This window comes from Globicephala melas, chromosome 7, assembly GCF_963455315.2.
Source record: "Globicephala melas chromosome 7, mGloMel1.2, whole genome shotgun sequence".
In the NCBI taxonomy this organism is placed as follows: domain Eukaryota; kingdom Metazoa; phylum Chordata; class Mammalia; order Artiodactyla; family Delphinidae; genus Globicephala; species Globicephala melas.
Genome location: NC_083320.1, coordinates 34,793,579 through 34,811,524, shown reverse-complemented (window position 1 = coordinate 34,811,524; position 17,946 = coordinate 34,793,579). Strand labels below are relative to the sequence as shown.

The 17,946-nt window shown below is 42.1% G+C and overlaps 2 protein-coding genes across 5 annotated transcripts in view; both read left to right on the top strand.

Annotated features, from left to right (window-relative positions):
* The window catches only part of SGO2 (shugoshin 2), a 30,010-nt gene extending 24,160 nt beyond the window's left edge, over nucleotides 1-5,850 (top strand). The window contains exon 9 of the mRNA XM_030855220.2: nucleotides 4,038-5,850. Within this exon, the coding sequence (XP_030711080.1) occupies nucleotides 4,038-4,053 (16 nt within the window). The 3' untranslated portion in view covers nucleotides 4,054-5,850. The remainder of the gene's footprint in view (nucleotides 1-4,037) is intronic.
* A 2,951-nt stretch (nucleotides 5,851-8,801) lies between these two features.
* The window catches only part of LOC115852849 (aldehyde oxidase 1), a 70,554-nt gene continuing 61,409 nt past the window's right edge, over nucleotides 8,802-17,946 (top strand). For 3 of the 4 annotated variants that reach the window (XM_060302080.2, XM_030856090.2, XM_060302083.1), the window contains exons 1-2: nucleotides 8,802-9,160; nucleotides 15,297-15,354. In XM_060302080.2, coding sequence (XP_060158063.1) covers nucleotides 9,116-9,160; nucleotides 15,297-15,354 — 103 coding nt within the window. In that variant the 5' untranslated portion in view covers nucleotides 8,802-9,115. Of the gene's footprint in view, nucleotides 9,161-10,108; nucleotides 10,192-15,296; nucleotides 15,355-17,946 lie in introns of those variants that run through there. The other variant, XM_060302081.1, reaches the window with a different exon arrangement.

Genomic DNA, 17,946 nt, shown 5'->3' with positions numbered 1-17,946 from the left:
GTTGTTTCCACCTTTTGGCTATTATAAATAATGCTCCTATAAACATTTGTGAGTTTTTTTGTGTACATATGTTTTCATTTCTCTTGGGTATTTGCCTAGTCGTGGAACTGCTGAGTCATATGTTAGCTATGTTTAATCGTTTGAGGAACTGCTAGACAGTTTTCCAAAGCTGCCGTACCATCTTATAGTCCCACCAACAGTGGGACTCTGTTGGGTCCTGATTTCTCTATATCCTCACCAGCACACTTGTTATTATTTGACTTTTTGATGCTTCTAGCCATACTAGTGAGTGTGAAGTGGTATCTTATTATGGTTTTGGTTTTCAGTTCCCTAATGACTAATGATGTTGAGCATCTTTTCATGTGCTTATTGGCCATTTTTATATCTTCTTTGGAGAAATGTCTATTCAGATCCTTTGCCCTTTTTTCAGTTGGGTTATCTTTTTCCTATTGAGTTGTAAGTTAAACTTTTTATTTTGAACTAATTTTATACTTACCAAAAAGTTGTAAAAATAGTAAGAGGTTTCTCATATGTTCCTTACCCAGCTTTTCCCAATTCTAACATCTTACATACCTATACTACAATTATCAAAGCTAGAAAATTAGCAGTGGTACAATACAAGATCTGGGCACTAGGTATTCTCACTGCTTATGTTGTGTTGTATTATCTGTTGTTGCGTAACAATATTATCATAAACCTGGTGGCTTAAAACAACACACATTTATTTTCTTTTGGTTTCTGTGGACCAGGAATCTGCACTTAGTTAGCTAAGTTGGGTACTCTGCTTAGTGTCTCACAAACCTGTAATCACAGTGTCATCCAGGCTGATTTTCGTCCGGAGGCTCTCCTGGGGGAAAATCCGCCTCCAAGGTCACACAGATTGTTGGCAGAATTCATTTCCTTGTGGTTATAGGACAGAGGGCCCCAGCTTTTTTGCTGTTGGCTGGAGGCTATCCTCAGCTCCTAGAGACCACCATTAGCTCCTTGCCCCATGGGCCTCCCAACATGGCCACTTACTTCAAAACCAGAGAGAGTCTCTAGAGCAAATCCTCTGGCAAGATGGAGTGCTATAAAATGAAACATATACTCAAAAGGGAGACACCCCATCACTGTTGCCATTTCTGTTGGTCAGATGCAAGTCACAACTCCTGTCCATACTCAAGGAAAGGATATTATACAAGGGCATGAACACCAGTAGGCAGGGATCGTGGCGGGGTCCTCCACAGAGTCTCTCTACCACAGGGACAATTGATATTAGGCCCCATCAGCAGACAGAGCTAGGAAATGTATGTATTATACTAATCCATGAATATGCATACTTTTATATTTATCTATCTGTGTGTATAGTGAAAACCTTGAGTTTAGACTGATACCTCTGATTCCTGTTCAACATCACAGGGTTCATTTTAGCTTTGCTTATTTGTAATTTCTTTCTCTATTGGTAAGTAGCTTGGCTCTCATTATCTATAACATATTTATTTATTTATTTGTTTGTTCAATTCTAGCATACACATAAAGTAGTTTCAGAATTGCTGACCCATATCCCTATGAGAAACATACTAACTAGATCATAACATTTAGGTACAGTTCTTTTTGTCTTAGGTTAGTTCTTTTCTTACCACCCACCTTCAACATAATTATGTTATTCATTTGTTATTGTTTGTATTCCATTTTCTTCTCCCACATCTTGGTAGGTTTAGTCATTTACTTTTGGAGTATGTGAGTCATTTCTTGGGTTGTACAAGTCAGAGCTATACAAAGTGGTATATGCAGAGAAGTGTCAACTACTTTCATTCCTGCTACCCCATTCCCTTTACCCCTCCTTTCTATCCTATTTTCACCACCTCCTGTGGATAATCAGTTCCTTTAGTTTCTGGTTTATTGCCCCTGTGTTTCTTTTGCACAAATGAGCAGATATATGTATATCACCCTTTTTCTTACATAAAGGTAGCATACTTAACTACTTTTTTGGGCTTTGCTGCTTATCATTTAACAGTATGTTCTGGAAATCACTCCATATCAATTTGTAGAGACTTTTCTCATTCCTTTTTACTGCTGAATAATAATTAATTCTTTTAAAAGAGCTACCTATTCTAAACTAAATATAGCAAAATGCTGTAATGAAATAGTATTCTATTTTAGTTTAGATCTTCTGGGCATGCAGATTATCTGGTAATCAGTTTAGTTGGCAAAATTTTTTTTTTTGCGATTCACGGGCCTCTCACCGTTGTGGCCTTTCCCGTTGCGGAGCACAGGCTCCAGACGCGCAGGCTCAGTGGCCATGGCTCATGGGCCCAGCTGCTCCGCAGCATGTGGGATCTTCCCGGACCGGGGCACGAACCCATGTCCCCTGCATCGGCAGGCGGACTCTCAACCACTGCGCCACCAGGGAAGCCCAGCTGGCAAAATTTTTAAAAGCAAATATCACAATGTACATTAGTATAAATACTAAGAGTAATAACAATCCAGCTGCTGTTTTTTTCCTTTTGGATTGGGAATGGCATGCAGCAGGTACATCACAGCTTTTGATAGGCCCCCACTGAGGATAAATCCTGATGGAAACTGCTTACAGTGTATTATGGAGTGGTCATCATAGGCATTGAGAGTAGGAGCAGCAGGAGTTATCAGGAAGGTAATACAAATATATTTTTTAAAGTCTTTATCTCTTAAGTCCCAAAGTACTGAATATAACAAAAGGGGACATTTTAAATAGTAAAAGCCCTAATCCACAAAGAGTATGTAATAGTTATGATATTTATGTACCAAATAGCAGAACAACTACTTTTATGAAGCAAAAACTACAGGAGATACATGGAAACAGATAGGAACACACTAATAAGTTTTAATATACTCAGTATAAAACAAATAAAGTGGGCAAAAAATAAGTAAGGAGATGGAAGGTCTAAACAACATAATGAATAGGGTAAATCTTATGTATACATATCAAACTCCACACTCTGATAAGAGAGAATACATATTCCTCTCAAGTGTTCATGGCACAATTACAAAAGCATATCCACACCATGCTACCATGGTGAGTAAGGTTTATTCCAGGAATGCAAGGTTGGTTCAGTATTAGAAAACCTATCCTCATATACCATATTAATAAACCTAAGAAACTAAAGCATATGATTCTTTCATAGATGCTGAAAAAAGCCTTTGACGAAATTCAACAGTCACTCATGATTAAAACACTCGATAGACATTGAGGGATACTTTCTTATAATGATAAATTGTATATACATACCTTAATCCTAAAGGCAGTATCTTGTTTAATGAGGAGACAGTGGAGGTATTTCCATTTAAATTAGGAACAAGGCAAGAATGCCCACTGTTTCTGCTACTATTCAACAAGGGATTGATGAACTCAATTCAAAATGGTGGTTTCTCCTCAGGAGATGAGAGAACTGTGATCTCGTCTCACAAAAAGGAGCACGCTGGAAAGGGGCACACTGGAGGCTTGTGAGGTGTGGTAAGAGTTTATTTTTTAACCTGGGTGTAGGTGTATCAGCGTTTATTTGAGTTTTTAAATTGTACATTTTGGGCATCCCTGGTGGTGCAGTGGTTGAGAGTCCGCCTGCCGATGCAGGGGACATGGGTTCGTGCCCCTGTCCGGGAAGATCCCACATGCCGCGGAGCGGCTGGGCCCGTGAGCCATGGCCGCTGAGCCTGCACGTCCGGAGCCTGTGCTCTGCAACCAGAGAGGCCACAACGGTGAGAGGCCCGCATACCAAAAAAAAAAAAAAAAAAATTGTACATTTTTATATATTCTTATATGTATGCTAAAGTTCATTAATAAAAAGGAAATATATAGTAAATCATGAAATGTGTAAAATCTATGTTGATTAATTTCTCTTAAACCTTATTTATAATTCCCATTATCATAGAGTATTTTAAATATATGACGAAGCTTTGTGGTTTGAGGAAACTGCTTTCTACTGGTGTGATGCAGCAATTTTCCTCTCCATACTTTGCAGCAAAAGCATTAGCTTTAGGTTGTTATTATTGTTAATCTTCCTTTTTTTCCTACTTTGCAGGAAGATGAGAAGATGAGTGAATTTATACATTCTGGTTTTTCTGAATTCTCAAACCATAACAAGTCAAAACAAGGGTATAACTAAGATCAAGAAGATGAAACGTATGACAAAAAGTTTTGGGGTTTTTTTTCTTTTTCATTTTCTGCCTTTTCATGGAGTGTTTATTCTTATGTACAGATAATATGCATAAAATAGCTATTTTGTAATACTAACCTTTTAAAATTATTATGGTCATCCTATAACATCTTCCTGCTCATTTAAGCTCCTTTCAACCAAACAACCTTTAAGTAAACAATAGCTATTAGCCTTTTAACCAAATAAAATGTATTATAAATACTTTTGTATTGGTTACCTTGTTGTACACCAAGCTATCTTGTTTTGTTTTGTTTTTAAAACCATTCAGTAAATGTGAACACCTGTAAGATTTTAAAAGTCACCTTCTGCCCTGGCCAGTTGTCTTTCACCCTTCGTTCTTCAACTTTCAAGATTACTTCTTCAATTGCAGCTTCTGTATTACTTCCATTATATGTAATCTGATGAGGGGTTGGCTGAGGGGTTAACCTCTCAGGCTCTTTTGAATTTGGTTTTTATAACTTTAAGTAGTAAATCCTATTCCTATCTGAGATTAATGAACATAGCTTACTGTATTCAGATGACTAGTCAAATTCTATTCTGCCTATATGGAAAAGTTTTCTTAGACAATATCCGACAACGAAAAGGGTGGGCCCAGAAATCTGCATTTTTAACAAACACTGCAGATAATTCTGGGGCAGATTGTCCTAGGACCAAACTTTGAGAAACTTCTGTAGGACTACAGAGTCCCACAGAACTTACTCATTATCAACAGTGTTGGCTGAATGGAGGCTAGAGGCTTTATTAAAGGAACAGTTTACACAGTGGTTAAGAGCTTGGCATCCTGACAGTCTGTTCCTTTCCTGTACTCCTATTACTTTAAGGCTTCAGACCTCCTAGAGTCATTCTCTGGTATTATGTTTCCTATTGTTTAGTTCTATTTTTTTCTCTTTTCCATGAGGTTTGTCTTTTCTTTTTTTCTGTTCCCATGCAAATTATTTTTCATTGTATGTATCACACTTATAAACCTTTTCTTTTATTGTTGGCGGAATTTGGTCACAGCAAGAAACAAATTTCCTATTCCCATATTATAAAGACATTTACCCATGGTTCCATTTTGTTTTTACATTTAAATTTCTGATTCATATGGATTTTGTTTCATGGTGTGAGATAGGAATGCAATTTTGACCTTTTTCCAAATGATTCCCCATTAATTAAAAAGTCTGTGTTTTCCACTACTGATTTGAAGTGCCGCCTTTTTCAATGTTGTATTTCCATGTACACTTACATTTATTTCTCAATTTTCTGTTCCCTTTACTTGTCTGTGTTTCTTTTGATGCCCCACTACCATCCTCTTTAAATTATAGAGACTTTGTGGGAGTTTCAAAGTTTCCCTCATGGATGTTTTCCACATTTCTTGATGCCTAGGCATTCTCTCTTTTTTCCTGGTAATATAAATGGGAAATAAACTCTGTTATTGTTGCAGTATTTTCTAGATCTATCTCCTGAAAACCAAGCTATCTTTACTCCCTTTTTCTCCCCAATTCTTAATGCCTCTTGTTGCTTTCTCTTGTCTAATTGCATGGCTGCTACCTTATGTTAAATGTTAAATAGCAGTGACAATAGTGGGTATCCTTGTCTTGTTCATGATTTTCATGGGAATGCCTCTGGTTTTATCCCATTAAGTAAGATGCTGTGGTTTGAGCTGGTTCTGTATGTTTATAATCACATTAAACTATTATCTATTGATTATTATTTTATTGAGTGCTTTTTAAAAAAATTATGAATGAATGTTGTTTTGTCAAGTGACTTTTGGCGCTGATGGAGACTATTAGTTAGGGTCCAGCCAAGAGATAAAAACCACAGATATACTGGGCTTCCCTGGTGGCGCAGTGGTTGAGAGTCCGCCTGCCGATGCAGGGGACGTGGGTTCGTGCCCCGGTCCGGGAAGATCCCACATGCTGTGGAGTGGCTGGGCCCGTGAGCCATGGCCGCTGAGCCTGCGTGTCCGGAGCCTGTGCTCCGCAACGGGAGAGGCCACAGCAGTGGGGGGCCCGCGTACCACAAAAAAAAACCCACAGATATAAATTGTTAACCATATTCTAGAGAACTGAACAAGAACTGAAAAGGCAAAAGGGACTAGGGGAGTATCATAGAGGAAGTAACTATGGGAAGCACCCACCATCTCTGAGGCTGAGGGAACACAGAGAAAAGGATGGAAGTATTGAAACTTAAAGACTTAGAGGAAGACTTTCAGGAAGACTTTAAAGGCTTAGAGGACTCTAGGGGGAGGGTGTGCAACTGGTTGGTGCTGTTTCCCTGAAAGGCTACACAAGACTGGTCCGATAATGTGGAAAAGCCGCGAATTGGAGCCAGCTGTGGCTGCTGAAGTCAGTTGTTCCCGCCGCGTGAACCACTCTGTGGTGACCCTGACAGGAACAGGAAGCAAACAGGAACAGCAAATGTCCCTCTCCTCCATCCTTCCAGTTCCCCTCTATCACCTATCGCCAGAGACTGGAAGGGAACCTGGCAAAGGAGAAATGTGGTTTGTCAAGGCTTAGCCTTAAAGTGGAGTAGAGAAGTGTGGATTTGAAGTCAAAACATAATAGCTTAATATGAATCAGCACAAAAGAGATATATGATTATCCTCCTTTGATATATTCACATTGTGAACTATATTCATTAATTTGTTGATCCTGAAACAAATTCTTGCTCTTGTGGAATAAACCCCACTTTTTAATGTGTGCCAGCTCTTGTCTCAACTCTAAGCCCATCTCTCTATACTTTGCCGTGTGATGCCAGAACTCTGCAAATCACGTTTCTTCTTTGCTAGCTGACTTTGAAGCTTCTGTCAATAGGGGACGATAGAAGGAGATGGAAAGTCATGTGAAATCTGAGTGCCCACTGACCCCCGGAAGCCCTTTTCCTACATCCTGAGGTATTAACAGCAGCTGAGCAGTGCCCTCCCCTCAGAGGTCTCCTCTTAAGTTTCCAAGTTCTAATAATCCCAGCCTCTTCCTTTTTTCCCCGGGGAGGTTCCTGTTCATTGCTGGAGGGAATGCAAAATGATACAACATTTATAGAAAAGGTTTTGACAATATCTAGCAAAATTATTCAATACATATGCGTATAAAATCATTTGACGCAGCAATCCCACTTTTAGGAAACTATACCAAAAATTCTCTTGAAAAGAATACAAAAATTTCACTATGGTATGGTTTGTAATAACAACAACAAAAAAGGAACAACATAAGTAGCAATAGGGAGCAGCTAACTTGAAAAACAAGTGAAAATGAAAACTATCGAGATGGTGACAAACACAGAGATAACTGACCTTAGAAAAAGAATTTTAAATATGTATCTTTATTAGAGTATACTCTAAGAATAAAAGAACTGTAAAGAAATCTTAAACTTTTATTCACTAACCTTATTGTGGCCATAGTATTGATGTGGTTGTTTTAAAATCGATCTAAGGACAAGATAAAGCAATTATGTTGAAGTTTTAGAACCAAGATTTTTGGCATAAGCGAAAAGAGATACAATTGTAAAACCCAAGATGGTTAAAAAAAATTGAACCTGAATTAAATCAAGGCTTTAGATCCGTAAGCAGGGTACAAGAAGTCAGTAGCATGGAGGAACAAAGAACACCAGGGAGAAGCAACCAGTCATATTCAAAATGTGGTTCATTCTATAGGACAACTGACCTAGGTTTCTTCTTCAAAGCGTTGATAGCTTTAGAAAGGAGGAGTGGATGAGGAGCCTATTCTAGATTTAAAAAGACTGAAGAGACAACAAGGACGTACATCAAGTAGAAACCAAATGTAAAAAGACATTTTTTTAAGACACTGGGAAATTTGAAGATATTAAAATACTCATTTTGTTATATTTGATAATGGCATTTTCCTTTGTAAGAACAAAAATTTTAATGTATACTGAAGTACTTAGGGGTAAAATAATGTGCTTGACATTGGCTTTAAAATACTCCAGAAGAGACATGGGAGTGTGGAAAAATCTTGCGAATTTTTAAAGCTCAGTGAGTCAGGTGTATGGGGATGCTAGTCGTACTCTTTTGTGTACAAATTTTAGAAATTTTCACAATAACGTATACGTTTACATAAATGAGATGGCAAATGTTCTAGGTATGTTAAGAGAAGTCTGGAAAAGAGTGTGAGTCCATTTGAGCTTTTAAAAGGTGTTATAGTGCAGATTTCAAAAATGTAAAAATAGACCCAGAAAGTTAACAGTGGTAAGTTCTAAGTTGTGGACACAGGTGACTTTTCTTTTTATGCTTTTCAGTATTTTCCAAGTTTTATTTTTAAAAAGTTTTTCAAGATGTTTTACATCACTATTGACACTCATCAGATAAACTTTATAGTGATTTACTGGATAAACTGAATAACGATAAAACTTTAAAAAGATAGTTTATATCAAGGTAGCTCTTGATATAAAAAACTGGAATAATTGTTTGTAAAACTGTGAGGTAAAGTTGTAAAACCATCCATTGTCCTTAAGTTTCTTTCCTGCAAAGCTGGAATGAATGTGATTGTTTATCAACTGTTAAAAGTACAGGATGAGGCAGGCGTGGTGGCATGAAAGGTACAAAAAAAACCCCTACTGTTCCCGGACTTCAAATCTAGCTGGAAAGTCATTAAAATATGTACTAATATAAGAGACCGTAGAGAGTCACAGGACCCGCCCTACCTGCTAAGAGGCGGGGGAGTGGGGCGCAGACGCCCACCGCCGCAGGCGAGGGAACGAGGGTCTCAGCCAATGGTCTCAGGCCGGAGGGAGCGCGGCGGTGACGTCCTGATATCCGCGGGGAGAGCTTCCCTGGCCGGGCGCTCACAGCACTTTGGATCTTAATTGGGACTTTATCCCTCGGCGGTGGCTGGACTTTAGGCTTCTGCAGCCCGGTCTGCGTCGTCGTGTCGGGTCCCAGGTGCCGGCGACTCTTCCTCGGGATCCTCGGACCGCGGGCCTGCGCGGTTGGACCGCGGGACGCCACCATGGACGGGACGACCGAGCTGCTCTTCTACGTGAACGGCCGCAAGGTGAGCGCGCCCCGGGGCTGCCCGGCCGGTTCCGCCGGGCCTCCCCTGTGCTGGAGCGCTGCTCACGCGCCGGGCCCTGGACTGCACGCGGGTTTGCCTGCGCGTCGGGGCAGGGAAAGGATGCGTCTTAAGGGACTGCCTGGATCTTTGGGTTCCGCCTTCCTCATGTTCCTTTCTCCTCTCCTTACAAGACGCACAGTATCAACCGCACCCCACCCCATAAACAGGAAGAGAAATGACTGTCCTTATTCAGCAGAGTCAGCACTCCCAAATCTTCCCTCCGTCAAACCCACCCCCAAACGGGAATGTCTTTCATTAGGCCTCAGCTCTTGGGTGTGTTTGGATGAGCAGAGAGCGGTTTGGAGTCAGGACAGGACCACAGAGATGAATTCATTGAGACCTCTCACTCCCATCGTTTCCAAAGTCACAGCTAGTTCCTGGCAGCGCTGAACCGACACCCACCTCTGGGGACTCCAAGGTCCTTAGTGGGTCCACTGCTGGCGCGGCAGCTGCCCTCTCAGAAGCCGTGCTGGCTCTGCAGATCCTCTGGGGCAGTTCCAGCGATTGTCCGATGTTTGGAGGCAGCAAAGCGCCCGGGGAATCCTTTAAAACACTCCCACGGACGTGACCATAGATTGCTCACTCTTCATGTTGTCCCAGCATATTGCCGCCACTTTGCAAGGGGGAAACTGAGGCAGGAGTGTTAAAGGGCTTCCTTAAGAGCAGACAAAGGAGCAAGGACCGTGATAGCGGCCTTTCCACACGCCGGCGCCTTCAGAGCCGCCCTGTGATCCCTGCTTCTGGGCCGGGATAGGCCGACTTTCCCTGACTGGCACAGGGACTCACCAGAAAGCTAAGGAAGGTCAAGCATCGGGGCCTCTCACTTGTGAAGCCTCTTCTAAAGCCCTGAGCCTAATTTCGAATTTGGATTTTGTATTATTTTTCTTAAAGAGGATTCCCTCCCCCAAACTGTGCAAGTTCTAGGCCTGATAAAACCTTCCTCTGTTCCTGCTGCCTGGATTTCACCCTGGGTAAGATGAGCTTGTTTTTCCTGAACTGTGTTGGGGGCCGTTAGGACCCCCTCGCAGGACTGCTATGAGCGTGAACCATGATAAGGGCGAGGATGGCAGATGGGAGTTGGGTTTGAAGTGATCACGTGATGTCATTTTTTTTTTCTTTTGCATAACTGAATGGTATAGTAGACACAGCTCTGGCCTTTATATTTGGACAAACAAGTATTCATTTCCAGCTCCAATTCTTATGGAGACAACCTAACCTAGCCTCAGTTCCTCTGTTAAAGAGAGATAATACTGCCTACTTCACAAAGAGTGATGGTGAGTTTTTAATCCATTTATTTAAGGACCTGCTATATGCCAGTGTTCCAGTGCCCTCAGGGGACACAACAGAGCACAGAAATGACCAAGTCTCTGTCTGCACGGAGTTTATGTTGTGCTGGGGAGACAGACGACAAGCATATAAATAAATAGAAATGTATCAAGCCAGGCAGTGATAATACCAGGATAAAAAATAAAGCAGGGTGAGGGGCCGGAGAGTGGCGAGAGCTGGTTCTTCAGGCGGGATGGATGTTTAAGACTTTCTGAGAGGCTGACATTTGAGTGGTGGCCAGTATGAAGTGAGGAACAGACATCTGAGGGAAAAGCATTCCAGACCGAGGGAGCGGAGGTGCAGAGATCCTCAGACACGAGGATTTCTTCGTGCTTGGGGGGTTAGCAAGGAGGCTGGTGGGGCTGGAGATGTGGCCAGGGGCTTTGGAGGAGATGGTAGGGTTTTGGTTAAAGGAGGAAACAGGTGTTTGAGTCTACCTTCTTCTCCCCCTCCTCCCTCCCCTGTTCCCAAACAAACTGTAGTGGAACTTTTAACAGAATGGCTAATAATAGTTTGTGCTCTGTTGATTTTTTTTTTTTTTTTGCGGTACACGGGCCTCTCACTGTTGTTGCCTCTCCTGTTGTGGAGCACAGGCTCGGGACGCGCAGGCTCAGCAGCCGTGGCTCACGGGCCCAGCCGCTTTGCGGCATGTGGGATCTTCCCGGACCGGGGCACGAACCCGCGTCCCCTGCATCGGCAGGCGGACTCTCAACCACTGCGCCACCAGGAAGCTCTGTTGACTTTTAAAAATAGATAAGCTGGTTCTTATCTATGGGCTTGTTTTATCTATGAGCCAAAAGTCCTGTGATCATTTGGAAAGTGCAGGCTAGAAATATTGATTTAGTTTTTGCAATTACCCTGTTAAAAGAAATTATGTCACCCCTTCCCTTTCCTGCCCCTCCCTTCCAAATTCTGTTAGGTGTGTGCTTCAATCCCAGCAAGGAAGCCTGATTGCCACATGGATAGAATTAGAATAAAGTCTCTGGTTCAGAGGGCAAGTGGATGTCGAGAAAAGTGAGAGAAGAAAGCCACCAGGAGAGGGGGTATTGAAGTCAAACATAACCTCTGGGATTAAAATCCTGCCCTTGAAAGGAAGCTTTGAAGCCAGTTAGGAGACTCTGGGTGATGTGATTGGCCTCCAGTCTGGGTTTTTTGCAGAATCCCCCCAAGTCACCAAAAGGTGTCGTTGGGTAGGGGCTAAGGCCATGCAGGTTGGTCAGAGATCGAGCTGCAGAGAGATTTCTGAAATCTCACTCGCTTCACCAGCAGCCTCCAAAGCAGGTGACTCAGTTAACATGGAGTTTGCGGGAGGCAGAGCCCAGGAATAAATTACATCCTAGATGCCACTCTCAACACATCTCAGGAACCGTAGCAACTCATTTTATGAAGCAGTGAGGTGTAGAGATCAAAGGTGTGGGCTGTGGAAATGGTTAGGCATGGATTTGAGTCCTGTGCTGTCTGCTCTAACGCTCAGCAGCTCTGGGGCCTTGAGCAAGTGTCCTCATTGGTTGTCCCCTCAGGCCTCTTTCCGTCTTTCTCTCCTCACCATGTCCCACAATACACACCTCTTCTGTCTTCTTCCTCTCAGCTTTCCTTGTTTTCTGTTCTTTTACCCCTTTCTCTCTCCTCCTGATCTCTTTCTCTTTCTTCTTTCTGCCTCTGTCTTGTATCCGGCAAGGCCCCCTTCATGCACTAGTCACAAGCCCTGCACAGAGGAAAGTGATTTGTCAACCTTGTGCAATGTGAACTTATCTCCCAAAGGGCCAGTGGAAATACAGAGGGACACATGCCACCCTTGCAACATGCAAGGCTTTACTGAGACAAAAACATGCAATGACCCTGAGCTGAGAGCTGGCATCATTTCTCCCAACCAGAGTCAGTGAGAATAACTCTGTTCATCATTCCCTCCCTCCCTCTCCACCCCCTGCCAGCTACCATCTGAGTCCTGACCTCCCTGTTTCACTCCAAGACCTGCCGGGACAGGGTACGTGCCAGATCCCTGCCCCACTTCCCTCCTCCCAATGTGCCATCCACCAAATCAAGAAAAGTAAACACATTTCAAGCCAGGGGCACTTTGAGCCAAAGTCCGATCTCTTGAGACATCTCCGGGAACAAATACCCAAGCAAGCCAGGCCTGCTCTTCCATTAATTCCTTATGAAAATACTAATATCTCTCAAGCCTAAAGTGCTCTTTGTTACCCAGATCCTGTTTCTCCATTAAAATTGGGCTTCTGAGGATTCATCATCATATGTATGAATTAGAATTAGTTTCACCTGCAAATGGCACAAATTCAAAACTAAGTTAGTTCAAAAAAGATATAATTCATGTTTACTTTTACATAAAGGATACTGTATCTGGGGATAGACATTGCAGAGCTGGTCTAGAAGCTTCTTGGTGTCATCTGAGACCCAAGTTTCTTTTCTTTTTTTTCCCCTGTTGCCGTTAATGTGTTGCCTTATGGTCTAAAATGGTTGCTGGCATTCTAGCCACGTCATCTTTATTACAGGCAGCAGGAAGGAAGAAATGGAGAAAGCATGCTGAGATAGACAATCAGTAGTTTCTGCCACCATTACTGGTTCTTCTGTTTTTCTTTCTTTTCTTCTGTTCATAAGTCCCAGCCTGTGAGAAACCATCCCTCCTTTCTTAGTGTTCTCATAGCAAAGTGTACATATCAAGTTATTCATTTAGATTAATTAACATTTATTATGTCCCTGTCATATATCCCCAGCACCTAGTTCAGTGTTTGACATAAAGAATAATGGAAGGTGGTTTCTCTCAGGATCAAGAGAGGCTTATACATAAACAACTAATTATGCTGCAGAGTAACACGTTCTGTGAAAGATGGGTAGATGTTGACCATGGGAGCACAGAGGAGAACTGTTTCTTGGAGCAGAGAGTGGGAAGCATATATTAAATGGCAGCAAATCCCACAGGAGAGAACACTTGAGCAGGGCTTTGAGTGGCATACAAACTTCTGCTAAGTAGAGAAAAGAGAGAGGACTTTCAGGACAGAGGGAATCCTATAAGCAAACGTAGTTAAGGGTAAAAGTCCCTGCACTGCTGGGACCAGCCAGTTCTCCCATGTGACCAGAGTTCAAGATGCATGGGTTGAATGACAAATGATGGGAAGTTTCTCAAAGAGGCCTTGTAGGCTATGCTAAGGAGTTTGAATTTCTTCTTGTGTTCCAGGAGCTCTTGAGTAGAAATTCACCTAAGACCCACTCAGTGTATTCATTAAAGATGCACATTTTCTGGTTCCCTCTCCCAGAAATCCTGATTCGATAGGGGTTTCATTTTAACAAGCACCCTGAGTGATTCAGGAATTCCCAGCAGAGCAGTTTGGCATCCAGGAGCCAGTGTTGGATTTAGGCAGATACAGGACATGATCAGACTTGGATTTTAGAGAGGTTGCTCCAGTGGTGGTATAGAGGGGGGCATTGCAGGTGCCCGGAATGGAGGCAGGAGACCTGTTAGGCAGCTGTTATCATTGTTCAGGCTGGAGGTAATAAGGGTGGATTTCAGGGAGTGACAGTAGAAGTGAAGGGTGTTTAGAGAATCGTTTTGGAAGTTTAAATGGCAGGACTTGGTGATGCTGACTGTGGTGGATTGAAGGAAAGAAAATGTCGCAGATAGCGCAGTTTTTTAAGCTTAGGTGACCTAGCAGATGGTAAGGCTATTAAACAAGTTAGGGAAAAGAAAGGAAGAAGTAAGTTTGGGAAATAAAGAGTTCCATTTGAGGACCAATTTAGTTAGGGATGCCTGGGGACGTCCCACAGTTTTCCTTGTATTCTAGTATGTACACACACACACACACACACACACACACACACACACACACACATAATCACTTGTCTGTTACCATATTGCACATTCCTCTAGGGCACAGATCTGACCTTGGTAATTGGCACGTGCCTCACTTTGCCCGGCCTATGGCCACTTAGAATTGAGGGTGAGGAAGCATGTGTCCCCTCGTCACCTACTTTCCAGAAGGGAAAATTAGTATAACATGGTGAAGGATGATTTCTAGTTCTGAAATTGTGAAGCAAATCATGCTTCTATTTGTGAAGGTAAAAGAAATCCAAATTTGTCATCAAAAAAGAGAAAACACGATCACTTTGGAAAACATAACCAATCGTGACATTTCAGTCATGCCATCCACTGGGTGCTGCTGTCCTAACTGCCATGCTGCTAGGCTGCCCACACAAACTTACTTCTTAAGTGTGTCTTTGCTTGCACATCTTTGTATCATCCTTTGTCTCTTAGATTTGGGAGCCATGGTTGGTTGTGATCTCTTTCTGGAAACTGTAATTCTTTGAACATGGTGAACAAATAAGTCTTTAAAAAAAAACTATATCAATTTCTCAGAGACTATTCTAGTCCAGGAGACCTCCCTCACCTCTCTCTTTCTCTTTCTCCCGCTCCTATATTCAGTTCTACTGTTATCTTTACCCTCACTTGCTTCAGACTTTCTAGGAGAAGTTGGACAGGAGTCAGTAATGTTTTGTTAGTAGAAACAACCACCGCCTTAGAGAACAGTGATAATTCAGGACCAAGGACAGTGGCAGAGTATTGGCCGGGGCTCAAGATGTAGACTTCACACTTCAGAGAGGTGATTTGTATATCACAGGTGTTCCGTAAACATTAAATCAAGTTTAGAATATGAGTAGAAGAGTGCATGTTCATGAAATCACCGATGTAAATATTCTAGTTCTCTCAGCTTTGTGAGTTAAACTCTTTCTTTTGGTACAGGTGATAGAAAAAAATGTCGATCCTGAAACAATGCTGTTACCATATCTGAGGAAGAAGCGTATCCTTTGCTTTGAGTGTGCATATGTGTGTATGTGTGTATATCCCTGATATCCTCATCAAATGTTACTTCAAGTATCTTTTTAGAGCCACAATGAGTCATATTCCCTACTGGGGTTTTATGTTCATCTTTAAGAAAGTCCTAGATTGGAGTTTTGTAGGCAGTGAACAATTGTGCTTATCAGAGAACCAAGTTCTTTCTAATCTCTGTTTTGGCATTAAATATATTGAATAAAATGGAGAAGCTAACAATGGGAATTAAAACAATGGGTGCTAAAATGGCTTAATTAAACATCCTTTAGAATTGAGTCACAATATTGATATTCTACCTTCAAGGACTAATCATCATGCCCATTAGAAAAAGAGAGCACAGGAACTTCCCTGGTGGTCCAGTGGTTAAGAATGCACCTTCCAATGCAGGGATCACGGTTTGATCCCTGGTCGGGGAACTAAGATCCCACATGCGGCAGGGCAACTAAACCCGCAAGCCGCAGCTACCGAGCATGCAAGCCACAACTAGAGAGAGAAGACCACGCACTGCAGTGAAGAGCCTGTGCACCGCAATGAAAGATCCCGCATGCTGCAACTAAGACCTGACGCAACCAAAAATAAAAAATAAATAAACAAGTAATAAAAGTTATTTAAAAAAAGAAAAACAGAGCACAGAAATCTCCTGAAATGAAAGTGAAAGAACAATAGAGACATTAAACCTGAAAATGTTACCTTGGAAAAACTTTCTCAATAAAAGTCATCTAAGGAATGGGTTCTTATCCTGCTACGCATGAACTCCAGTGGGCTTCCAGAGGTCTGTGGACCCCACTACATTATATGCAAACTTGTGTGACAATGGGAATTTGTACATTTTTCCCCCAGAGAGAGTGAAATTCCCAAAAGAGCACACAACTCAGAAAATATCAATAGCTATCTTCTGAAAGTCATTCAAGGATTTATTATTATTATTATTCTATTAATTTTATTTATTTTTGGCTGCATTGGGTCTTCATTGTTGTGCACGGGCTTTCTCTAGTTGTGGCGAGCAGGGGCTACTCTTTGTTGAGGTGCACAGTCTTCTCATGCTGCAGTGGCTTCTCTTGTTGCGGAGCACGGGCTCTAGGCGCACGGGCTTCAGTAGCTGCAGCACGCGGGCTCAGTAGTTGTGGCACACGGGCTTAGTTGCTCCGCACCATGTGGGATCTTCCCAGACCAGGGATCCAACCCATGTCCCCTGCATTGGCAGGTGGATTCTTAACCACTGTGCCACCAGGGAAGTACTCAAGGTTTTTGGACATAAAAGTAATTAATACTAATTTCCTGGTTATCCATGGTACCAATGTGATATTTAAGATTTGGTTCACTTGTGAGTGACAGAAAATCCCAATAGCAGTAAACAAGATAGTTTATTTCTTTCTCATTGTGTTATTTCAGGTTCTCTGGGAAGCACACACTAAAAAATGAGATTAAATATTCAAGGGTTTTATTAGGAAAAATGTCTGAGTGAAATAGGGAGGCAGTCACGGAAGACTGATACCTGTAAGGAAGAGAGGGAGAGAAGGCTGAGTTGAAGGGTCTCAGACTGCTGTGCAGTCTAAGGCACGTTCATCAAAGCCACTGAGAATGGTTGACAAGGACTCCCACACCTCTGCATAGCACTGAGCCATTGGTGGGAAGCACCCCATGCGAGGCATGGCCTTGATGCAAAGTGGGGTGATGGATATCAAAGTGCAGCAGTTGGCTCTCTTGGTCAGTTACCCTCTGTGTTGAAGGAAGTCTCTGAGGCACATTCTCATGGTTGTCATACTCACGTAAAGGAATCCCAAAGGTAGGTAGATCCAGGCTAGCAAAGCATTGTCACAACATTATCAGGAACCAAGCTCTTTCTGTCTTGCTGCTTCACCCTCCTCAGCAAGAAGCTTTCTCCTCATGGTCAGAGATAACTCACTGAGGTCCAGCCATCATATCTGAATTCCAGCAAATAGGAAGAAGTAAGGGATGAAGGAGGGGCACCCCTCTCCCTCTGAGGACATTTCCCTCCTGGACATCAAAAACAGCCTTTATGCTTACATCCCATTGGCCAACATTGTTAATGACCCCACCAAGCATCAGACGAGGCTGTGAAAATGTATTTTTTTACTTCTGGGCAACCGTGTGTGTAGCTCAAAAATGAGGATTTCTATTACCAAGAAAGAATGAGGGAAAAGATATTGGGAAACAACTAGCAGTTTCTGCCACTGAGAAGCAGAGAAATATGGCACACTTGTATAACATGACACTAATATTCTAAGAATTATTTACATTTTGACATTCTACTTTGTATGTCATCAAAGACACAGATAAGGATAAGAACAGATATGCAGTGTACTCAGACCTTCAAATCCTCAAGGCCTTATATGTGTAGACTCTTCCTTTTCTTAAGTTTGGCCTTATTTTTGGCAACCTGGGGTCCAGTTGTTTTAAAAAGGAAGAGACTAGATATAGCATGCAAATGTAAATCAAGAATTTACAAGATTATAAATAATAGCAGCTAAGACATACATACATTATTTGATAAATAAGTATGAAGCTTAACTGTACATTTAAGAGTCTTTGATGGTGT